General features: G+C 43.8%; 1 protein-coding gene across 1 annotated transcript in view; it reads left to right on the top strand.

The window, feature by feature from the left end:
- FNDC3B (fibronectin type III domain containing 3B) overlaps positions 1 to 25,274 on the top strand; it is a 92,650-nt gene that overhangs the window by 23,035 nt on the left and 44,341 nt on the right. The window contains exons 5-9 of the mRNA XM_009872469.1: positions 7,851 to 7,909; positions 12,961 to 13,118; positions 14,827 to 14,886; positions 17,412 to 17,550; positions 17,891 to 17,956. Of these exons, the coding sequence (XP_009870771.1) occupies positions 7,851 to 7,909; positions 12,961 to 13,118; positions 14,827 to 14,886; positions 17,412 to 17,550; positions 17,891 to 17,956 (482 nt within the window). The remainder of the gene's footprint in view (positions 1 to 7,850; positions 7,910 to 12,960; positions 13,119 to 14,826; positions 14,887 to 17,411; positions 17,551 to 17,890; positions 17,957 to 25,274) is intronic.

Raw genomic sequence — 25,274 nt, 5'->3', positions numbered from 1 at the left:
AGCAAAAGGAAAGCTGCTGGGACAGAAGAAAAAAAAAAAAAGACACAGAAAATAAGCTACAGCAAGTCAAAAGTACAAAGGCAAGCTCTCCAAGAAGAGGTCCTGTGTGTGAGCAGTTTGTTGTTCCAGCTTGGGCTTTCTCTGTTTCTGTGGGTTATGTCATTGTTTAAGTTGGTGTTCCTTCAAAACTGGCCAGCTGCAGCCATATGCACCGCGTTGCTTCCCTTATCTTCTCTGTGAGATGTACAAAGCGCTTTCTTAAGATGTGAAATGTGTGTGATAGAGATGGGGGGGTTGTGGTGTTTTACTAAGAAAGCCCTTTTCTGCTTTCTAATGGACCAACTGTGTGTTCACAGTGGGAATTCACTCAGATCTTTAGCCAATAAAGTAGGAGTTGTTATTGCTGTCCTCCAGCAGTAGCAGCAAAGAAGCAGAGAAAAACAAACCCAACATGTCACTTAGGCTCCGTTTGTCCCTTGCATCCAGCATTTCATTTCCCTCGTAGCTTAGTACTGATCTCATTTTCCTTGCTCCATCTCAGTGACAAATATAGATCAGAACAATATTGGGGTCGGGGAGGATTGCATGGCATTACATTTATTTTTTTTGAAACACTTTTTAGCAGAAATTAATTCATTATGTACATCTGAGTGCTTCCACATCTGCTTGATGTGAAAATATCTGATGCTTACCCATGCGACAGTTGGTACCTTTTGTTAAAGAAGGATGGCTTTAAGCAGAGGGACAAACAATATGATGTGAATTTGCACTCCAGGTATTTTGGAGTATCCTGCCCCATTGACAGAAGGATGCTGAAGCAGGCAAGGTAAAACCATCCAGTTAATAGATGTGGACTGTGGCCAGAACGTCTGTGAAACGTGTAGTTAAATTCCTGCCTAAAATACAGTGATGTTGAAGCAGACGTCTGTTATTCTCTGCGTTACGTCTCAGTGAGTCATGATGGCTGGATTTACTTATTTTTCGTATTAGAGCTGAAAATGTAACTTTCTGGGATTCATGCAGGTTTGTTGTGTTTTGTTTGCCTTCTGTTATTTAGGGAGTGGCTTGATTTTTTTGCTCCCTTCATATGGTTTGTTCATTAAGGTCCAATACTGAAAGATAAGCTCATAGACGTGAATTGATTAAGGCATTTTACCAGGATAATTAAGATAGCAACAGTTGGAAGGCTCTTAGAAATGGAAAACTTATCTGACGTGTTCATTCACAGCATTTTTTTAGAAATTAGAACATGTTTTAACAATTGGACTCTTTCTTGAAGTTGGGTAATGTCTGTCAGGGGTTAGGGCTGGGCTGGCTGTTAAACGAATGACAGATGCTCTCTAACTCCTAGATGATCCCTCTACTTTGGCCGTGGGAGCTGCAGTCATGTTTTATCACTAGTGTCTTTCTTAGCTTTCCTGTAATGAGCAGAAATTTTAAATACTTAATATTTAGAAATCTCATCCAGGAATTTGTAGGCTTAATTAATAATCTGCCTTGGTGTCTTGTATTTTAGCACGGTGTGGTTGCCTGTTTGGAATGTAAATATTTCTTTCACAAGGAAGGAGTTTCTTGTTTTTATTTGGAAGGGTTCCCCATTTTGCCTGTTATGGAAGAAGTTGAGAGCTGAGAGAAGTTGCATGAAGCACTGGGTGTTCAGGGTGATGCAGGTTTCCTTCTTCTTGGTGTGACACCTGCGAGCCAGCTCCTGGCTCGGACGTTTCTTCCGCGACCCTGCCCTGTGCTGGGACTCCCTCCCTGACAAACTGGAAAGATTATTAAATTGGATTAGGCAGGAATCAGTCCTAGGTCTGATTTTATTTAATAGTTTCATTAAGGAGTTGAAGGATGGATTCTTATTAAATTACAGTCCATATCAGGCTCATATCATAGGGATGAGACTGCTTGATCAGTTAAGAGGGAGGGAAGGAGGACAAGAAAGGAGGGAGTTCTCAGATGGCCTTGAAAGAAAAAGTTTGATCAAGATAAAAGTACTACACTTGAGCCAGTCTTCCTCAAATCTGCTTTTTAAATTTATTTTAATTTTTTTAATTATTTTTTTTTTACTATGTGGTAGTTCTAAACAGTATTTCTGGGAGCTGGAGTAAACTATGAAACCTCAGTGAAGTTATTCTCTAGACAGAGAGAATAAGAAACCTCCAGGTGAGCTCCGTGTGTTGCAGGGGTGGGGTGCCCAGAGCTGCTACTTTCAGAAGGATGAAGACCAATTAAAAAACGTGTGCGAGAGGACAGCGGTGAGCGGAGTCTGTGTCCTGGTAAACACAGGCATGGAAGAAAGGAACACGCTTGCTTTAAAGAGAAAAAACGCCTTTGACTATGTGAAAGGTTGCCACAAAGAAAGTGGTGATGAACTGACCGCTGTGGGTGTGCAGGAAAGAATAAGAGCTGAAGAAATAATCTTCCCAGTGGTGAGGAGCGTTAGACGCTGGGTAGGTTATACCTAGCCAGGGGAGCTTCGAAATTGCCTCCATCCCAGGGTGGGCGGTTATTTATTTCATTTCTATTTGCTTCTTAAAAAAACGGCTAGGCAGGCAGCTCTGAGGAACAGTTTGGGATGTAGTTACTCGTGTTTCAGTGTAGGAGGAAGGGCTCGGTGACCGTGTCACGTCCCCTCCGGCCCCGCGCTCTGTGACTCAGGCACGGCATCTGCGGCTTCGGGTTTGTTCTTGTACAAAGAGGGGGGGGTTTAACATATATTTCTACAATTCTGAAACAAAAGGAATTCTTCGGTGTGTCTTAAGCTTTGACACTGGCAGCAGTTCACAAAGGAGCTGGGTTGTGTTTTGAAGAGTTCATTCTCCTGCGGCTTGTAGGTTGTGCCGTACGTGACTGACAAAAGATCTTTCCTAGCATTAAAGCTGGTCACAGCCCCAATAAATCTGGAACAAATTCTGAGAAAGCATGTCATGTTATGACTGGCATATCTGGGAGCGTGGGGCTCTGCTTGAGAATTAGACTAAAAGTTTGCAAAGTGCTAGTGCTGATGTCATTCCCTTGGAATGGAAAGGCGGTTGAAACGGTAAATACTTTCTGTGGCCAGAAGCTAAGTCTTGAGCTGGACCTTTTCCTCTCTGCGAAGGAAAGAATGCAGAACCAACCTAAAATGTGTATTTGCAATGGGAAAATCTTAATTAGTTTAGAGCTTTTAGGTCTTTCAAACCATTTACGTACACAGCTGCTGTTCATGCAAACATGAGAACTATTCATGGAAACTTCAAACTTACCTTGAAATGACAAGTATTCTTTTTTCCTGTTTTTTAAAGCTGTGCTTGGTGTTCAAAAGTACGGTTGGAAAGATCTGAAAATTATATTTGTACTGTACGTGCAGAAAGGAACATAGGCGCAGGCTGACAGAAGCACATTATAAAAGGCTTCAGTTCAGCAAGGCTGAACATTGAAAACCTGTTAGCACCAACCAGCTGCTGGGAAAGTATTTAATTTTTAGGGGCATTTACTCTTGGTTGTATCTGTGGAGTTTTAGTTATGACTCAAAACTCAGGAAAAAAAAAAAACGGTGACCAAAATGCAGACTTTGATGTGGTCCAGGTCTTACAGCTGCTACGAAAGGTTAATCTGAAATGTTGAGACCGACTAACGCATGGCCCGAGAATGAGAACCTAAGGCTATGGTTTGGGGCGGCTGCGACACCTCTTAAACCGAGATCTACAGGATAGCTCAGATTTTCGCACTGTCCCTCAGAGGGCCCCGTTGAGCCTTCACAAGGAATTCATCCCCACCCCCAGCTTCCTCCTAGGAGGAAGAGCTTTTGCCACGACAGATGTGGGGAACAGATGTGGAGAGCAAAAGTTATAACGAGACAGTTACAGTCAAGTGTTAGTTGGGCTCTTCCTTGACGTGACCAAACCTCTGCTCCCGATGGCAAGGGAGGAAGCAGCAGCGCGTGCCCGCTGCTGGCCTCTGCCAGCCCAGGGGTTGGTGTCGGGGCTTGACATGAGCTTTGAGGCATTCGTGTCAGATCCTCAGCGCTCGATGAGCTGGCGAAGAGAGAGGAAGGGGCAAAGATTTAAGAAGCACGTTGGCTGGCTCTTACTCAAGGACGGTTGGTGTGAAGTGGGTGAATCGTGCTCGATCCCCCGGCACCTCTCCTGAGCAGCTGTAGGTAAATTTTTTTTCCGAATTTAAATCTCCCGTTTTACATCAAGGCTTCCCCTTTTCTTCCTCCTGTTCCTCCACACCCTCCCACCAGTGCATCTGTGATGTCTGGGAGATGCTCACACTCCTCATCCCTAAATGCTCCAGGGACCCAACATGGTAAAAGAGTCCTCAGTGGCTGGTAAATAACCGTAATAGTGAGCTAGAGAGAAGGGCTTTTCACCCGGTCTGTATTGGCAGCATAGAGCATATAAAATCATTTTTTTATGTTCTCTGAGAAAGATTTCTGCTCTCTGTTGGCTTGAGAGAGAGATCTTGAGCTTGATACTTGCTGTGTTATGAGGAAGGTTGGCAGGTGAGCCCAGCTTCCTACTGAGGGAGGGATTCAGGGCAGGTCTCGTTCTCCTTAGCTTAGTCTAGCTGGGGAGACTGTGAATAATGGTGTTTATTACCGAAAGGAGATCAACCATCCTTAGAAGCCTGAGAAATTCTTATGGCTCTTGAAATGGGATACGTACATATTTGAAATATTGTAAGAAGGTCACAATTCTGCAAGCGACTTTCTCTCTCCCAAGAAGTTTGGCTTCAGTTTTATTAGCAAGTTTTTCCGTGGGGTGGTTTTGTGCCATTTCTTTTCCAGCTTCCAGGCAGAGGTTGGGCTTGAGGGTCTCTCCTGATGTCCCCTTCCAACATGAGCTGTTCTCTGACGCTCCTATAGACATCACTCCTGCATATTTATTGCTTCTGCCTTTAGTTTTGCATTTGCTCAATTTTCACCGGGCATCTCCTTTTATTCATGGGGGTGTTTTTGGTTTGAATTCACTGCAGGGCTCAAAGGCGTACGCCGCCCTTCCCGTAGGGCACAGTGATTTCAAAGCCTGTGATGAAAGGGCATTTATAGATTTATCTTTCTTTGCTGTCGTTCTTGTAAAACAAGAGCATGAGCAAACCAGCGACACATCAGAAGGGATTGGAGGGTGCGTGTGCCCATGCCAGGGGCGGCTGGGACCCGCCTGGCCTCGCTGTGAGTGTTGGGGAGGCTCGGCGTGGGGGATGCCTGACACAGCCTACGTGCATCATCCAAGAGGTCTTACCCTTCAGATGTGCTGCAGCACCCATTCATATACGTATTATCCATCAGATTTAAATTAAATTCTTAATTTTTTTGCACCCACCTTGTCATGTTAGATCTGTGTGTGTCCCATTCCCCCCTCCTCTCTCTCCCCAAAATCTCCGAAGAGTTCTCTTCCACCTTCAGCTTATCTTTATAAACTCTTGGTGACTTAAATATCCGCAGTATCCACATAAATATCCACATGTCCCTAATAACTCAGAGCTACAGTGTGTCTGGTACTCAGAGCCTTCTTGTGAACAAGCTGCATATTTGAGGAGCTGATTTAAGAAATGTCCTCAGTAAGAGTCTTCATGGAGAAGCCTAATGTACTTTTTTTCCTATTGTTTATTGGCTGGGCATACCCAACTGCCTGAGGTCTTAAAGTCAGTTCCTGTATTTGGAGCAGTTTGAACCTTCAGCCCTGACCTGCAAGGGTCAGAGGACTTAGTTACTGTACAGAGCGATTGTTTTTCACAGGAGAGGGAAGTGAGATTTCTTGGGGTTTCAGGGTTTATTTTCCTCTCCTGCTTAGTGTGACACAGACAGCGTCCTTGCTAGAAAGCAGAGGGAGGAGAGAAAATTCAGTCCACATGTTTGGGATTTAAGGTTGAGAATGATTCACGCTCAGCTTCTGGGGGTTGTAATTAGGGGTGACATAATAACCATAAACTTTCAATAAAATAGTAGCAGCATTTTTGTTACACTCTGTAGCTGCAGAAGCTGCTTCTGATTAACATCCCTTCAAGATAAGCCTGCAGGACCTCCGCAGTTTCCAAATCTGGATCCAGGCTTTTGTGGCACAGCCCTACTTCTGTACTGATGCTGAGGGGAACCCTGAATTCTGAAACATCCCAAACTTTGATGACATTTTCACTTGGGTCAGCATCTCAAGCTTTTCCTGAGTAATTTTAGTCCATCTGCGTAGTTTTCAAGTCACTGTTATCTCATGCTGGCTAAATCCTGCCAGCTTATGTGCTTTATAATGCACTCTAAGGGTTATCTGCTATGGAAAAAAATAATTGTGCTATCGTCCTCTTCTGCTGAATTATTACTGCTCCTTTCTTTTCCAAGTGGCTGAGACTAAAAGGAATCCAGAAACACATGGAGCAGGAGATCTGTCACTCCCACTCCGCACCAAGGTGCATTCTTGTAGGGAGAGATGGGCATTTACACTGGAGATCTGCCATCAGCATCCAGCCAATTCTCATTTTTGGCAGACGAGCACATGGAATTTTTAAAGAGATGTACTTTTTTTAAAGCAGGTCACAGATTAAAATAAAGACACATTCTTGGGCTACAAGAAGTAGGTCAGACTTTAGGGGAATCGTTTGGAAAGCTATGGGTCTGATCTTACCAGTTTTTCTTTATTAATACATTTGGTTTCCCGTGCCAAATTTATATGCTTTTTATAAAGACGTTCTGCTCTTTAGGTGCAATGTATTCTTCTGCTACCGTGAGCAAAGTTTTTGTATTTAAAAAAAAATTAAAAAGCAAAACAGACCAGAAAAAATATGTTCCTAGTTTTCCATTAGAGAATCCTGTAGTGGAAAGTGAGGCCTCTCTGTGCTGCAGTCCAAAAGGAATAAAGCTGCTTTGTGTCACCTCATTACTCCGAGCTGATGTTTTACCTCAAGACTTGCTTGAGGGGGGAGGGATGGGGGAAAGGCTGATCCCACCCCTCAGGTGATGGCCTCTGCAACACCTTCTGCACTCAATTAGTCTATCTAATTTAGGGGAAACATTTCACACCCTGCCCAGTGATCACACAGTGCAGCCCCTGCGTGCGCTGCTCTGCCAGGCATAAGGCTGGGGGGAGAGGATGGATTTCGGTGTCAGGCATCCAGATGAGCCCAGCGTGTCCCAGGTTCGATCCCGGTTCGGTCCCCACGATCTGATCTAGTTGGGAGGCGTCCCTGCCCATGACAGGGAGGTTGGATTAAATGATCTCTAAGGTCCCTTCCAGCCTAGGCCATTCTGTGATTCTGTGACTTTGTTGAAAAGTAGCTGTTAAAAGAGCTTTGAGCGTTACACGGTGCCAGCATTTAAGGACAGATGTGTGTAGGGTGGGTGCTGGGGCTCGGCGAGGGTGCCCTGTGCAGCTCAATTGGGCTTTCCCCGCGTGGGACAAGGCTGCTCGTCCTGCCCGGTAGCCCTGGCGAGCAGGTGGGTAGCCCAGCCCTGCAGCGGTGGAGGCAGGACGTGTGTGGGTAACACACCGGCACGAGGGTCCGCAGGAACGGAGCTGCAGAAACCGCTGGGCTTCTTCCGCGGCTGAGCTTGGGGAACAGGATGGTTTTGCTCTTTGAAAGCAGATCCCAACTAATAACACTGCTTGTGGAGGACACCTCTACACGTGTTTCCGCCTTTCCGAATATCTGCAATAACTGGAAGTTTCATTACCTCCTGTTTCTCTTCTAGTATTTTAAAAATATTAATGTATCTGCATGCCTTAAATTCACAAGAGCAAAACAGCTGATGGTTGTTTTCAGGTAACGTGTCTCTCCTGTTCACAAATTCCTGAAGATTTACTGACGTAGCCAACATTTTTGTTTAATTATGGTCATTTATTTTTCTTCCTATTTCCACATTCTCTCTTTTACAGAATTTGATTCAGAAACAAAAAGGGTTCAAGACATTCTTTCTGGAATGGAGAAACCACAGGTACGTGATTCCAAATCAACACACACGCCGAGAATACAGCGAATGTGTCAAAACATACTGGTGACTTCCCAGGGGAGCACCTCTGAACTTTTTCCTTTGTAGATTGTTGATGTTGTGCATATCTGACTCATTTTACTGGGGTATAAATTTGAAGCATCTTTTGGGTATTTGTGGGCTCTGACCACTGCAGGAATCGCACCAGTTGCCTATTTCCAGAGGACGACTCCCAGCTTTCGTACTGTGATGGGGAACCCAGTGCACTGGGGTGATGTACATAGCTCCTACCCCCTCTCCCCTGGGTTTAATTTTATTTGTCATGAGCAATTTATGTCTATAATTGTGATTAAATTAAGCTAATTCTATTACTCAGTGGCAATTACCGTATGCTACGTTTATTTGAGCCATAAAAGCACGTGAATTGTGGTGGAATTAAATCACCATGTAAGTAACCGTAATGCTGGGTGTGACCACAGCCAGGTAAGGTTATTAATGAATCTGGTTGTAAGCCCTTTGAATGTGAGGGGTTTCTGGGTTAATGCATCAAATGAAAACAGAAGAATAATTTTGAGTTTAAATAAACGGTCCAAACAAGTGCTTGAAGAGCGCTAAAAATAAACAAAAGTAATTTTCCTTGAAATGCTTCAGAAATAGGATTATTTCGAGGGGCAGGGGAGAATCTAAACCTCCACCATCAGTGGTGCTGAGGCCACCAGGGATCAGCCCCCCCGAGCAGGTCTGGCAGGACACTTTGCAGCCAAGGTATTGCCTGGAGACATCTTTAATCTACCTTGTCCAGATACCTCGATGTGACAAAGTCTCTCTCACCTTTCTGAGTACAATATATGCACACTTCTTAAATTAATTATTTCTAAAAAGTCTGTTTCTGGTAACAGATCATGTTAACTGTTGAAGAAACTCCAAATGCAGTCATAGTTTTATCCCTTTGACAGCAAAAATTTTAGAAGCCTTTTGCTTTCCTCCCTCACGTTTTTATTAAAACTGAAATATATTTTCAGTTGGCTTGATCGCAGACCGAGTGAGCCATTCTCTAAAGGAAATACCTCGGTGAGGGAAGGGAAACTTGATTCTGGGTTTCCGAAGGGGCGGGGGGCAGTGACAGTTTCGGGGAACCTCACCTCCCATGGGGAGACGCCGTGGGTCCACCGAGTCGGAGCTCAGGCACGAGTTTGACTTTGCGAAAGGCAGCCTGCCCCCGCTGCCTTGCTCTGCAGCGAGGCTCATATTTAATCATCGGGATTTTTGCCTAAAATTGCAAGATTAGAGCTCTAGTTTAAAAGCAAAAACCTTGACCCGGTAATAACCGTGAATTCATTTGACCCCCAAGTCTTTCAGACATTGCCCTCGAGGGAGTAAATGAATGTTGCTTGCGGTGTAGTTCTCACACATACAATAAAACCCCGAACCACACGATGCCTGTGAATGCTAACCCGGAATTTGAAAGATAATGAAAGTTGTACAGAAACATTGTTCGTTACCTGAAAGACGGGAAGGAGCGATATTCATCAGTCTTGTAACCTTATTAAAGTAGTGCAGGAGTTGGGATTCTTTCCCAGGGGCTTTTATGAAATAATTATTTACACCACTGCGTTTTGATAGCGTAGAAAGTAGGCATTTACTGTGTAAACTGAGAAGTTTTCAGAAACTAATTAACTGTGCTTTTCACCAGACACACAAAACTCCTTGTGGGAGAATCTTTTGTTAGGTCTCGGCTCAAAGGCCAGGCGAGTCCTGTTCAAAGTGAGCGCAGTGATTTTGGGGACAGATGAGACAGTCTGGGGTAACCAGAAAGCAGCACAAAGGTTTACCTGCCCAGCCTGTGAAGAGGTGTTCTGGCTGCTTATATTTTCATTGGATGAAATTAGGGCACCATTAATGGCCAATAAACTGGTTTTTACCTCCAACTAAGTATTTACGTCTTCAAGTTCGGTGGTGACATTAAGCCCCCCGTCACGATATTCCTTGCGGCGTGGAAAGGTTTGGTCCAGATGTGTGCAGCTGCTCAGTATCTTTTGAAAAGAGCTTGTTTTCCCAGGTGTGAGCGAGAAAAGTTGGAGTTAAAAGCGACTGAGCTGGTTTGCGAGTGCCTGCCTGTTACTCGCAGCGTATCATAACCTCATTTATTTAACTTACCCTTTTTCACAGCAAAGCTAGTGCTTGCTGCTCCAGGTCGGGGTGAAGTGACGTGGTGGCTTTGGCCAGTAAATCGGAGAATGACAGGATACGGCTTTGGCTGGTGAAGGGGATACAACAGCTCGTCGGGGAGCAGCCCATAGGTTTATCTCCAGCCGCACAAATAAAATGCATTTGCAGAGCTCGCACCGACGTGCGCGGCACCGTGCCGCTCGCTACGCCCGGGGAGTGTGTAGATTTGCCTTTTCTGACTTTTATCCTGCAGAGAGTGACCTCTCACTTTCTTTACTGCGCTCGCTGGGTGTACTCAGTGCGGCGAAGGATTGTGTTTTAATGATATCAGGTGTTTATTTTGAAAGCTCCACCGGCAGTTGCTGCGCGCAGAACGCCAAGGCGAGGCCAGCAGCCGCCCCAGCGCTGCGTCAGTGACAAGTTAATGGTGTAGCTGGAGCAGCTGAATAACTGGGCTTGGGCTTGTATCCTCTGCGTGGAGATACCTGCACACCAGCTCCAGAATAATAGTCTAGTAGTTTCTAGCTTTTAGTCCCTAAGATAATTTCTCTTCTTTTAAGAAACTGCAGGAGACCTAACTCTGCAGATTGCTAAAGTCCGTGAAAGGCCAGAGCTGTTGCCGTACACAGAATATATACGTGTGTCCTTGTGAGTAGTCATAGAGAAAAACATTTCAATAGAACATTGGCAGGATATCGTGCCTCCAGCTCCAAGTCTGTCTGAATTTATGAAAAACAATTATGCAAGCATATTTCCATAATAAAAGAAACTGTGTGTTGATGGCCTGAGCTGGCATAGTAGTAATGTATGCTTTTCTTTAAAAAAAAAATCTATTTGGATCTCACTATCCAGTTTTCTGATCAAAATATTATTTAAATTAGAGACTTGTAACTCAAAATATCTTTGTCACAATTTCATTCACACACATGCGCGTATATATATTTCTCAAAAATTTAACTTGTTTGTCTTTTTTGAATCATGCAAGATTCTTATAAACTGTCTAATCCAGTATGAGTGTTCACTGGTCCAAGTTTTTGAAGTGAACATTGATTTCATAGCATCAGAAAAATGTGACTAGAGCAAGAAATCCCATGCAAATTCATACAAGAATTTGCACGTTCATATTTTTTCTACAAAAAGAAACCCTTGATACTACTTAAAACAACTTGTTTTTCACATTAGATTGAACAGAGGTTTTCTTCTTGGGGAGACTAAAGCGTGCTGCTATAAATTTAAATTTTTAGCTTTGGAGAACACAGTGTTTAAGATGAGTTTCGTGGTGTCACCTACTTGTCAGTCTGTTAAAAACAGATTTATGACTTGCTCAGAAAGAATCTGCTTGATATATGGGTATCACACGCAACAGTTGCAGTGCTATTCAGCTGGAAGCAATGTGTTTTCACCTGAGAGGTTAAATATTCTGCATTAAATAAAGCTATCCAGAAGCTGAATTTGTAAGCAAGCAGTCCCTAAAAGCTGCTTGCTGTATTTCATTGCCAAGTAATTCATGGGTAAGGTGTTTCTGTTGTCTCAAGAAAAGTGTAGGAAATTTGTAACTAAGCACCTGCATCATTTATCTTCCACCTTCTGAAGTCATAATGTTTTGCTGTGTGTTGGAAAAAATCTGTTAAAATGATGGAACCAGTGAAATTTGAGGCATAGGAGAAACGAATAGAGAATGTAAAACCTTGTGCTTTGATTCCTCCTTATGGAGACTAGCTAAAAAAAAATACTGTTTACCTTTTCACTGCTGTTAAGAAGAACGTAGTCATTTTCACTACAAAAAGTGGAGGATTTGTGGCAGAGAGCCAGAGGCTGTGGAGGCTTCGCGGCTTCCCTGGGCTTTTTTCAGAAGGCGTGCAGGAAAAAGCTGTGCTGTCTTTCCAAGATAGCCAGTGCAAGTATTGTTTTTTATTTTTCTTTTGAGACAGTGGGAGAGGGGTGGATTTTTTTCCTTTTTTTGTTTTTTTTTTCTTGGCTTGATAGCAGAAGGCTGTTCTCTGGGAAGCTGCTGTTGGGTCCGTGCAGCTGATGAAGGATGCCGCCGGCGCCGTGCCCGCGGGCTCTCCTGGAGAGAAAGGCGATGTGAGATCTGTGAGCTCGGTCAGCCCAGAGTTATGAGGACCTGAGCTTCCAAAAGGATACAGCTGCGCTGGTGGGGTGTTAAAGTTGTTTCAGTGTGGGGGTTTGAAGTCTCTTTTTCCATGTTTTATCAAAAGGGAATCCTCACCCGTCTGTTACTGAGATGTTGCACCCGGGGGTGACTGCAGATCACACGTGTCTTTGGGGCACAGAGTGATTTGCAATATAATTTTTAACTGACAAATTGGACTTCTGTTGTGAATTTCCTTTATGCTTTTGAGTCAGCGTAACCGTGCAAATTGAATTGGGTTTTTTTTTACTTTTTTGCAGATTGAATTATTGCAGTTCCAAATTATAAGAAGGAACGGAATGACTGAAGAAAGTCGTCAGAGTTTTATTCGAGAATCTCCCTAACAAAAGCTTTAGAAAAACAGTCGCATACAAAGCAATCTATAGGATAAAGTCTTTGTTGCACTTAGTTCCCCTTCCCTTCTGGTAATGGCCATGGCAGCAGGTACTTCCCAAGTGGGGTGAGGAACCCTTGCTGGATGCTCAGGCAATGACAAGCCAGTTCACTGCCGGGGGGACATCTCTCAGTGCTCCTCATCTGTTAGAGATTAGTTTCTGCCGTGAATCTGTATTTTTTGTTTCTGTTGCTGATGACCGTTTCTGACTCTTTACTTTTCACCTCTAGCTCTGAAATTTCCTTTTTACAAGAAATTGATTGCGAAGATGCAAGCAAAAAGCAAATACTCAGAGGACAGTGCTTTTCTTGGAATTCAGAGTAACTGATGTTTCTTTTATAGGTTACAAATATTCAAGCAAGAGCAGTTTTACTTTCTTGGTCGCCTCCCACCGGCCTTCTAAATGCAGATAGACACAGCAACGGTTTGCCTTACACCTGTACCTACGAGGTTGCCTTATCGGATAAAGGGAGGGATGGAAAATACAAGATAATTTACAGGTAACAGCATCATTTTTCATGCTGGTGTTTTCGTTGGAAATGAATTCTTGGTGCTTTTCAGGGTGTGTTTTAGCATATCTGTTGGTCGCAGGAAAAAGACACATTTGAACACCCTGTAATTGCTCGCTCGCTGACCTGTCAGGCCCCACTTACTGGAGGAGCTTGCAGGGAACTGGGTGGGTGCATGTCACCAGGTCCCTAATTGCCCTCTCATTCCACCTCCCTTCCATGCGATGCTCTACCTCCCCTTGCCACTGAAAAGGTTACTTTTTCTCTTACGCTAAATGTCAGAACCCTGTAATAGCTGCCTTCCTAATGGGCTACATGCGTGTGCACTTGGAGAATTAAAACCAGTAAAGCTTGCTTTCTGACCTAACGAGCAAAAAGTTTGGGGGTTTTACTGCTTCCTAGCATCTTAGATGGGCAGAGGAGGGAGTGTAGGCTATGTAGCCTCCCGAGAAAACCCCAAATATTTGGCTCGCGGCACTCTTCAGTAAAAATTCTGAAGGATTTCTCTGTCTCTCCTTCCAGCGATCCTCTGAGCTCATTCTGTGATCAAGTACATATGGTGTTATGCTTTTCTTTTTCCTGACGTCTAGGAAAGAAGGTTTTGAGATGTGACCTAAGCTATTGTGAAATAGCTAATCCACCCCAAATCTCATTAAATAAAGTCCAGGTGATGCAGCATTTGTGGAATTACCTCTTGAGATCAAACTATCTCCTTTCTTAAGATGTCCTGTGAATTAGTGTATTTCTCTTGGTGTGCCAGAGGCAGGTCTGTGTGAGCTGTCCTGGGGAATATAAAAAGACGATATCAACCAACAAAGTGCTGTGTGATTTTTTTTTTATTATTATTATTGGGTTTTTTTACGCTAGTTATTTGTAAGCCAGTGAGCATATCTTGATAGGTCAATGTGTGCCGCTGAGCTTTTTTGAAACGGGAAGGACACTCGAGTACTTTTTGTGCTTGCTGGTGTGATGACTGAACATCTTCTCCTGGTTATGAAATGTTGTGCATCTGCTTTAAAGCTGCTCCTAGTAATCCATCTCCTGTTGCTGGCCAGAGTACAGCCATTAGCTTGATGTCACAAGCAGCAGTCACCGCTATTACTACAGGCAAAAGAAAGTCTGCACAAGGTTGGATACGTTGTCTTTGCAAGGAGGTGCACTCATTTCAGAGGGGAAAATAAAAGAATTTGCAGAGTGTTGGATTATGTGGGGAAAAAAAAGCTTTTTTTCATGGATTTCTCTCAACTCAACAGGCGTGGGCTTTTCTGGTTGATTTTGTTCTCTTGATTTTGAGACATCTCCTTGTATTTTTCCAATTAGCTGTGAAATATTTCTTTATTCTAAATGGAGAACTTTCTTATTTCCCATATTTTAATAAAATCATGAATAAGCCAAGCACTTCCATGAGGTGCCTGTTACTTGTTAAGCACTGACCTGCACCTTAATCATCACAGAAGTGGCAACACGTGACTGAGCTTAGTGTTCATTTATCAGCAAACAAGCCAAAAGGAAAATGAATAGCCTGAGCTACGTTGACTACATTTGAAACTAATAGATTATACACTGAGTTTTTCCTGAAATGGTGAAACTCTGTGCTACTTCTTTTTCTTGGTACTGGAGCATCACTGGCTGTGCTGAGTGTGATACTGCTTTTCATGATTTATTGATTTGTTGGGTTTGGGCTTTTTTTTTTCTGCAGTGGAGAAGAATTAGAATATCACCTGAAAGACCTTAGGCCAGCAACAGATTATCACGTCAGGTGAGTCAGTGCGGCTGTGGATGTCACTTAAATATAAACTCTTTAATTACATAAAAATAAATGTGGAAGTTTTTTACGTAACTGTGCAGCGTACCTCAACAATTTCATGGTCTCCTCTGTAGGTACTGAAACTACTCCTGCACCATTTCTTCATAAATACTCCTTGCTTTGTGAAGTAAATCTGCTGATTGCAGATCCATCTGACCATAGTAACTGAAGCATTTATTGGGAAAAAAAAAAATTAAAAATGGATTCACACTGGCCTCTTTCAGGGCATGTTTCTCTTTGATTCTAAAAATGTGTTTTACACTTGTATTGACTATTAACACATTCTCAGTCTTGCTCCCTGATGTTTTTATCACTGTCAGTGTTGTTACCTGCTCCTGTTACATATTTTTAAAGACTTTACTTAGGAACCAAGTCTTCAAATGGACATCCTGTTTGTTTGTGCTTGATATCCTTTAAAAAAAAAGTCCTTTCACTCCTGTCTATTGTTCCCTTGTTTTTCCAGACAGGGGCTAGGTTTGCTGTGCTTTTTCACATCAAGGCTGTTCCTGTATGTAAAATTTTACAGAGAAAAGACTTTGCTTCTCAGCTCTAAAGACCTGGCACCAAAATATGTCTGTCTTGCTCTGATACTACTGCTTGCTTTATTTTTTTTTTTTTAAGGCTGCTTTCTAGCAGAGCCCTAAAATGAACCTTTCAAGTAGAAGCACAAGACCAGAAATAACATCATGTAAATACGTAAAAGATCCCAGGTCAGGCAGAAGTCCCAGCCGTAGCAAAAAATGGATGGTAGGAGAGAAGAGAAAGGTGTAGAATACTGCTGAGCTTCCCCTGCAACAACCGAGCATCACTTTTAAAGCCAGCTTGAAGCAGCAGAGTGATCTCTGTGCACAATGTTGGGCTGTTGAGGATGAGGTCTCTTGCGATTTTTAGGAGCCTCGTGGGTATTTGCCCCATGTCCCAGCTGACTTTTCTCCTTACCTACAGCTCCCTCCACCTTTCTGCAGGTTTGCCAAATTATAAATCATTTGTGAACACTCAGCAATAACTTCTGCTTGAAAAGAAGTGACTGCTAAATATAAAAGGCTTAAAAAGCAACAGCACGTGCCAGAGGGAACCGGCACTGGGAGCGCCGGCTGTTTGCTTTCTGTGACAGTTTTTTCCTTCATGACACTGCGTTATGTTTTACTGACTGTGAAAAAATCAATCTGTTAAGGAAAGAAATCTATGGGACCAACAGTTACTCAGCAGATTGCCCCGGGTCTCCTTAACTTTGGCAGCCTCTCTCAGGGCTTCGTCTCCGTGCAGACGAGCTGCCCTGGGCACCCAGGGGAGCCTGGTTTGCTCTGAACCTGCGTTCCTTCAGGTCGTTTCATTCCGGTACTTTCCGAGATGACTGTGCTCAGCGTTTCAGTGACTTGTAGAAGATGCTCATTAAGCTCATTTTCACATGGTTGTATTCCCCCGTGGTATGTGTTTGATGCTTGGCCATGCTGCTTTCCGGCACACGTCCATTCCCCTTGCCAGATGCAGGCTCAATTAATTAATTGCGTTGGTTTTCACTCCTGACCGCTTGCAGGCGATGGGTACAGCAGCACTATAGCAGTCCTTGCAAACCTCCCTCAAAAGGTTTGATTCTATGTAGGTGGCCATTGTACAGAAATTGCTCTTATCTACTGAAAACAAATTTAGAAATTGCCCTTTTTTAAACTCTGCATTCAAGTACACAATAGCTACAGCCAGCTCCGAGGTCATCGTCTGGTCATGGCTTGAACGTGGGGTGTTTTTGAGTAGGAAAGACTTCCAGTTTGCGCTTTCCTTTTGCTGCATGGAAAATGTGAAGGGGAAAAAATAACATCGTTAATATTTCAGAGAAAAGCACCTCGTGAGGAAGTACTCAACTATATTGTATTCCTTTTCCCACATTATTTGGTATTGTATATCCCCGCTCTGTGCTGATACGTAGAAGACTTGCCTGAATTCACATTTGCTTTACAGATTTTTAGTTTATCAGAGCAATGTTCCTGAGCTGCCTTAGTTCTGAGTCAGGGAGGTCCACTAAATGTTGCTGCCTGACCCATGTAGAAGCTTGTACCCGTGGAAGGAAACCAGCAGCCTCCACCGCTTAGCCTGGTACATGCGACTCAAGTGTAAACCAGGCATTCAAGCTGATACCTTTCTCTCGTGTGTTCATACTTTCTGTTGTGTTGCGAAGAGGATTTTAACGGAGCGTGTGAAAGTCTGGCACTAGGCGAGGAAGTGGTGGTGGAAAGAAAAGATGATACCAGCTCAGTGGTCCGTGGGCGCATTTGCACAATCCTGCTGTTTTTTTCTGTTCTGCTGGGTTTTTTTGCATGCTTTTTGATAAGTGAAGTAGAATAACGGTAGCCACTGTGGGAAATCTGTCCTAAGTGGATGGTATTGTGGAGGCTTTGGTAGCCAAATATTGTGGCCGAGGCAGTACTGTCTCATCGTGTAACCCTCAGCAGATTTCTAACCCGTTTGCACGTTGTTCCCAGGGTATATGCAGTGTACAACTCGGTAAAGGGATCCTGCTCGGAGCCAGTGAGCTTCACCACTCACAGCTCAGCACCAGAGTGTCCCTTCCCACCCAAACCCTCGCACAGGACCAAAAGTTCCTTAACCTTACAATGGAAGGTAGGTAATGCTTGGATCGGGCAAGAGAGCAGTGAAAAATACAGTTTACTGGCAGCTAGCATAACTGTTGAAAATAATTGAAAGCTGAGACGGTCATTTTTTCAGTAAGGGCCTTGAACTTGGTGTACTCTGACAAATCCCTCCCTGTGCACTGACTTGACTTTTATAATGTATGTGTTTCATTATGTCCAGCTTCTTCTCGGTATTTGTTAAGAGGTTGCCAAGCTCTGTGCAAACCCTAAGCTTTGGTTTCGTTTTAAACTGTAGTTATTTGCTGGGGCGGGGGAAAAGTAGTTTTCTCTTATTCCCAAAATCATCTTTTGTTTATTTTTGTTCACAGGCACCCATTGATAATGGTTCAAAAATCACCAGCTACCTTCTGGAGTGGGATGAGGTAAGTAGTAACTAGTTGAAATAAATACATAAATAAATGGCACTCAGGCTTTATAAGGATTTGCTGAGTAAAGAAAAATAATTAAATACAGGAGAAAGTAGAAGCAGGAAAATGAAATCCTGATGGCATTAGGTTGGAAAGGTGAAAGGGGCAGCGTGAGGGGAAACTTTTCATGACGTATGTTTGATGCAGAAACAGTGTTCTGCTTTTGTACTCTTGAAATCTACTTTTTATCTCTCATTTGGTGTGCTTCTTTTATTAATTAGCATTACTTATTATTGAATCACTTGTGATACACTGTAGAGTTCTGTTTGTGATCTCTCTCTCCTTCGGATGCTGTCTGAGCACGGAATAAAACGCTGTCCCTGCCTCAAAGCGGAAGAGCCAGTGATCTTGCAACCTTTTATACAGAGAACGTATTCAGGGTCAGAATGAGGGTGTCCTTTACGTAGTGGCAATTCGTTCCCTTCCAGACACAAAAGGAAATAAATTCTCTGTCCCAAATGTCTTGCATCGTTAGCAAGCAGCGTGCTGTCGGGGAGAATGCCAAAAACGAGAGATGTGGAGTACTGGCTGGAGGCGAGTTTTGGTTTTGAGTCCTCCCTCCATCCCCTAATTCCTTTCTGCATCATTTCCATTGTCCAAGCCATATTTCTGCAGAAAGCATGAGTCAGTGAATATCGTCTTTGAAGAAGAAAATACATACTGGGTGACAGAAAAGGCTTGAGCAACACGTAAAGAAAAAAAGATGATGAGGCAGGAAATGAAGAGTTGTTTAGTTGTATGGTCTGTTAAACATCTCTTGAGGTTTTTAGCAGTCTAAAAATAATATCCCTTTGCATCTCCTGTGACACCTTGACTGTGCACTTTTGATCTCTTGTGAGGCTTCCAGTAACTTGAAGCCATTGGGAATGTAACAGCACCGAGCAGGGCAGCGGTGGAAACGCGAATGATTCCAGCTTGCAGAGGAAGGGAAGCAACAGAAGCTCTTGTCAAAAGAAAGGCCAACAACAGACTATTAATACAATACAAATACTCATTATGTTAGTTTTGTCCATGTGGAGCCTAGTCACAATTTTGGATATATGTAAGGCAACTCTGAAATGCTTCTCAGCATTCAAACCCTTTGATACTGAGGATATACCCAGGGTTTTGTCTTCAGAAAGAATTATGATGTCTGTTTGTCACAGAGCAGAAGTAGTTTGGTTTAGGCTAGCTCATGTACTAATGGGGAAAAATGAAGGCATCCTAATTCCTTCAGTCTCTAATTTTCTTGTTTTCTCAGTAACAGTCCTGGAACATGAGACCCCAGTGGATAGCTTGCCAGCAAAGATGAAAGAACAGTGGCACTGCACAAATTACCTTGGCTCATCCCCAGCACTTTGACACGACTCCTGATCAATATGTAGTTGTCTGGTTGTAAGATAGCTAATGCCACAGGTGTAGCATTCTTGATTTTTAATTTTTTTTTCCTCTGATACGAGACAGAGGAGCCATTTCAGGTTGCTGAATTAAAAACTTGAAGAAAAAGTCTGAAGGTACAGGCTTGGTGCTCCTGCATCTGCAGGAGCCTCATCTGCCTGTGAGGGCGAGCTCGGCGAGCTGCTCCACTCCCTTCGTCGGGTGCTGTCGCAGGTTCTGCCTCCGATGCACGGTGCAGCGAGCTGCTGGAGTTAAGGGCACCCGAGTACAAAAGAGAATTCACTTGCAGGGCCCTGTACCCTCGCGCTTGGTTGTGTAAACTCCACGTAAGCAAAAGCACTGACGTTGTTACAATGCCACACTGTGTCCCGGTGAAATCAAGAAATAAATACCTCAGGGAAGAGGAGGGCGCTTGCCAGGCAACAGCGAGTGCTCTGCCAGATCTCAGCTAGAGCAACATTCATTAGCTACAGGGCACAGGATAAAATATAAACATGGGAAAATCAGCAATCAGAAGGAAATTAAATTGTGGCTGCAAAGCAGAGGGAGCTTTATGTGAGTGAAGAACAAGAAATCTATCCGATTATAAGTTAGGAAAACACCCTAAAATGGCAGTCTGCCTTGAGAAGTTGGGTCCCTTCCTAAGGAAGGGTCGCTTCCAAGTGACCTGTGGAAAGCTCTCGTGGCACTGGGAGCTGTCGGGCAAAGGCTGCTGCCTCCTACTGTAGAAAGAAAACTGGCATTGGACGTGGGAGGTGTTGGGAGAGGTAGAGGTGTTCGGGCGAGGGGTGTCCGAGGATGTCCCTGGTGTGCTGGCGGGTTCCCAGCTCAAGCTCCCACCCAGGGAGGAGCTCCAGCAGCCCCTTCCCACTCCGGCGCCGTGGGTACCAGCTTGTCTCTGGGGCAGTTCAGGCCTTGGAGCGTGTGAGATGCTCAACAGCATCTTTGCCCATTCCTCCTGTTTCTAACAGGGCAGAGGCATAGTTTATAGCGTCTGAACTAGAAGGTGGCATCACTTGTATGTGCAAAAAGGAAATTGTTGCCGTAAAGTGGCAGCAGAAGCAGCGTGTCTCACAGCCCTAGGAGTAGGTGAGGTTGGAAATTGTAGCAAGGGGACAGATGGCATCTCGTCTCTTCGTGACTGCAGCCGGGGCTGAGGTGCTGGGGGGGTCTCCCAGAGACCCTGAGGCAGTGCTCCTTGGCAAGCCCTGTGCCACCCCATGGAGAAAGGTGTTTGAGGCAGTTCTTTTACAGTTGTTTATTTTACTGCATCTTGCTGAGAATAGACACAGTGCTATTCCCATTCTCTGGCCTAGCCGTCTTTTCTCAGGTATGCCTTAAAAATCTTGTCTTGCCTCATTAGGTGAGCTTTAGATGAAAAACAGATGAGTTGCTTTTGTTTCTTTGCTGGAACTAGGTGTGCTGTATTCTGACCTGCCTCAACGAAGAAAAGGTTGTACTGCCTAATATGTCACCGTGCCAGTCCTGCCCCACTGCTCCTGCTTCAGTTTAGTTCCAAGTTTGGGGATTTTTCCTGGCTTGCAGGCTCTGGAAGATGAGCACTCAGCAGACAAAGCTATTCCTGCTAATCCGCCTTTTTCCCTCCTAGTTTGGATCAAATGGTTTGTAATGTGACTGGTGTGACATGTTAGGTAGAAAACACAAATACTTCTTTTCCTCAGTAATGACCTAGGAATTGAATTTTAGTTGTAATGCCTTGCTCACAGACTGCGTGAAAAGTTGTGGGGGACAATCTTCATCCTTTAACAGCAGATTAAAAGATCAGCAAATTGTCACTCAGTCACATTGGATGTACGCTAGCAAAGTTTCTCTTGACTTCAAAGAGGAGTTAGGATCGGTCCCTCTTCTCGAGTATTTTGAAATTTAGTGGGATCTGAAGATGCCTGCACCTTGGGTGCTGGGATTTGCAATAGCAGTCTGGCAATCAAATCAGTTAAAACTAGTAATAAAGGCAAACTCCACCTTCTGGCTCTTTTTCTATCAACTTTACAAACCTGAACCCTTTGATCTTACAAACCTCAGCTAGTCGACTGATGACTTTGTGCCAGGATTAATTATTTAGGGTAAGCAAAAGGCTAATCGGGAAAACATCACAGTAAAGGAGGTGATGCTTTCTCCTGATGCCAGCATTCATCAAAATCAGTAAGCTGGAACTGCATTGAAACATGTCCCTGGCACCCCTGGAAGAATCAGGCCGTTGTTACTAATTAGATGTGAAATGATCATTCTGTGATTAAGTGGTAGTAAGTAAATGTTTCTGTTGTGCATATGGGTAGCAAGAGTATCCTGTGCATTCTCTGTGGGAAAGTGTGACTGTTCCTGAGCCGGAGACAAGGACATCCCTCTTGGGCAGTGTGTGTGTCGCCAGTTTGCACATAACTCAAAAGCAGCTTTAATTCTCTTCCTGTAAGCATCTCCGTTTTACTTGCTCGAGAGAAAGAGGCAGACACAACACCATGGTATTTAACAAGCTAGTGATGGGTAGTTAGTAATTAAGTTTATGTAGAGATAAACAGAGACCATTTTGTTCTGCCGCAAAGTTTTAAACCTCTTGAGGCCAGCAGGGATGTGCTCCTTTATACCAGCTGGTAATCCGGGCCAGAATTTGGATACATGGAGCTCTGCGCTTGCACTTGGGTTCACCTTCCTGCCCTCTAGGTCAGATCTGTGCCTCTGGTGCTCCTGTGAGGAGAATCTTTGTTAAAACTGAGGTTTGTGCATATTTTAGGGTTGTTTCCTAGGCCCTATTCTGCCTCTTGAATATTGGTAGATACAGAATCGCAGCTCAGTCTCCAAGAGCGACTTAACCGCCCTGTTTTAAGTGAGCGTGTAGCTTGAAGTCGAGCTGAAACAGCAGGCATAGCTCTTAAAAATTGTGTTGGAATGCTGTGTTATAATATTGTGCAAATACCAATGGATTTGCGGAGCTGAATTGTTCTTGTTTCCTCGGGCAGGCCCTGATGATCATCACAGTGTGGGGTGTCCTCGTGAAGAATAGGGAACGCTGGGTGCAGAAACCCGGGCTGGTGAAGAAGTCAGCCAGTGTCTGCTCTGCCCCTGAAACTTATGCATTAGAAATATTTGCGGAAATGATACTATATATTTTAAGCAACTTACGAAACATTATTTAAAAGGATTAAAACTTGGATGCCGAGCGTACAAAGAATAGGAGAAGGATTCTGGGAAAGCTGTAAGAATCTTGGGGGGCAGCCAGTACCAGCCTGCCAGTTGTTCCTGTCTATAATTACGCCAGCATTAGTGCTTTCATAAATCTTGGGAGGGAAGGAGCGGAGAGACTATTTCCAGGCTATTAATGCCAGGATAATTAGAAATATCAGCCAGCCTCTCCAATTAGTGCCAACAGAATCCAAAATACCAGCCAGTCTGAGTAATTTGAATACCAGTCGGTCTCTGAGCGAGTCTGGGGATTGTACAATACCAGGTCTAAAAGAAAAATATATGTAATGTCAGAATTTGTACTGTTACGAAGGTGAAGAGAACTTAAATGTTTGCCGGTCTTTGCAAAGTTTTGACCCACAGGTTGAGAAATTGGAGTTTTTGTAGCCCGTTGCTCTCAGGTGAAATTTTCCACAACTCTCCTTTTTAACCAGGCATCGCTGTTCATCTGGCTATCGACCACATGCTTAACATTTTGTCACTTTATTCTCTTGGAGAACAAGCATAGGAAAATGATAAAATACATTCTTAAGCAGAAACCAGAAAGAAATGAAAAATGTGATCAAATGCTTTACAAATAGCAAAGTCATTAAAGAGTTAAAGAAAAAAATAATTTAATGCATCTGAACCTATAAAAGAGAGTGAGCATACAGGGAAAAAAAATCTATTCTTAGCAGTCCTAATGAACTGATGAATGGATATTTTACTAAAACATAGGATCACTAATTAAGTTTTGTGCCGTCTGGATTTTAAACATGTTATTGCTGAGCTGAGGAAATATGGAGACCTATTAGTCCAAGATGAGTTTTATCGGATAAGTATCCAGGGAGTTTAGATATGAAAAAGGTTTCTCATTTGCAAAAGACTTTTGCTTTAGGTTTCATGATTCTCTTCCAATTCCACCTTTTAATTTACTTGAGCCTCAGCGATGTTACAGCTGGAGGAAGTTGAAGAAGGTTGTGCATAAAACCAAGTTCTAGAACAAGTGTAGGATCACACTGTATAAATAAAAGTAAGTTATGGCTGTTAGCTCCTGTGTTCAGTGCCTCCCCAGTGACTCCAAATTGTTGGGCTGTGCCGGAGGTCTGCGTGATCATTTCTAGCTTGATAAACACGTTTCGGAGATTTACTACAAACTCTTTGCGGAGTTCTTCCTTCTGTGTCTCAATCTGAGTAAAAAGCAGCGGAAGCTGATGGAGGATGGAGAATGGGCCAGTGAAAAATGTATCTCCCACTCGGGCATTTCTGAGGTTTTTACTGGTGAAGTGATGTATTGAGCGTGGAGGAAAAACAGTGTGTGGGAGGACAAACAGAGCCCAAGGAGGCGGCAGCAGGTGAGGCTTTTGGCCGCAGTGAGGGACACCTGTATAAATAACTTTCCTGTTAGTCTGCTTAGGCATGGAAGCACCAAGTCTTCTGTCAAAATGATGTGTATCAGGTGAAATAAGTAGCCTTTTCTGTGGGCAGATGTTAATGTTACTGAGACAAAACAAAAATTTAAAATTGTGGTACCAGAAGTAGTAAATGGCTGGGCAGAGCTCTTAAGTCAGAAGAAGTTGTAGAGATGGGAATAGCTTTATCTTGTGCACTCGAGCCTGTGGTGTGCTTTGCTAGGTTGCGGTTCTGGTGTGCTTTTGGGTACTTTGTAATGTAAGTGTCCATTAATTTTGTATTCGAGTGTTGAAATTACAACGCCTTTACACAGATCAGGTGGATATTATTTACGTAGAGTTGGATAATCTGTTCCCTTTTTCCCGAAAGAGTTCACACTGACTGTTTCCTACATGTGGCATAGGACGACACCAGATATTCGTTGTTGCCTCGGGGTCTCTGTCCTGCAAAAAAGTTTATATCCCAGACTGTAAAAAAACAATAAATAAAATTGTGGTTTTGTTTTAAACGTGGCAGGGAGGGAGAAAATTTCAGAATGTCCTTGTCTGGTTTGTACCTGATGTACCTGAGAAAGGACTTGGGAGCTGGAGACATGTCTCAACACCCTCTCTCACTGCTCCCCTGCCTTGGCTTTGTCGGGACTCACCACCTCTCCAGGTCACCTTGATGTGAAGCTGCCGTAAACCCAGCCTCTGGCACCTGAATGCTTTGCACCAAACCCTCTCTGCTCGCCCGGGGCTGTGAGCAGTGGGCTGGGTACAGATCCTGGCGCGCCAGATATTCCGCGACGAGTAAATCCATGTGGCCCTGGAGGGCACGGTGCTGAGCAGAGGGCTGCACCCAGGCGAGAAGGACGTGGGGTAGCAGTCACTGGGGATGACCGTGGGCTGGATGGTGGGGAGCGAGAGCCCTCTTGTGGGATAGAATGTTTGTGAAAGGACCAAGGAAGGTTTTCATGGAACTTGAGGTGCAGAGGGTGCCACTCACAAGAAATGTTGGTTGTGGCTTTTCCTGTGCTCCTGTGACCGGGTCGCTTCAGAAATGAGTTTCACCCTTAACTTGCGTGATTTTTGGTTTGTGGGTAGGATAAATTGCATTTCAGTTAGGATGACAGAAGGTGTAGATACATCTTACGAAGGAAAGAATCTGAAAAGAGGAGGAATCTGACAGCAGACGGGGTGTGTTGGTGTGTATTATTTCAGGTGGCATAGCAGTGCTGTCGGTGATTTCTTTGCACCGTGCCTGTATGAAAGCATCTAATTCTAATATCATTTAACAGCTCATTTAAAAAAAAAAAAAAAAAAGAAAGTCCCGCGTG

Source organism: Apaloderma vittatum, unplaced genomic scaffold (genome assembly GCF_000703405.1).
Source record: "Apaloderma vittatum isolate BGI_N311 unplaced genomic scaffold, ASM70340v1 scaffold5327, whole genome shotgun sequence".
Taxonomy (NCBI): domain Eukaryota; kingdom Metazoa; phylum Chordata; class Aves; order Trogoniformes; family Trogonidae; genus Apaloderma; species Apaloderma vittatum.
The sequence above is the reverse complement of the archived record's forward strand: the minus strand, read 5'-3'. Positions and strand labels throughout refer to the sequence as shown.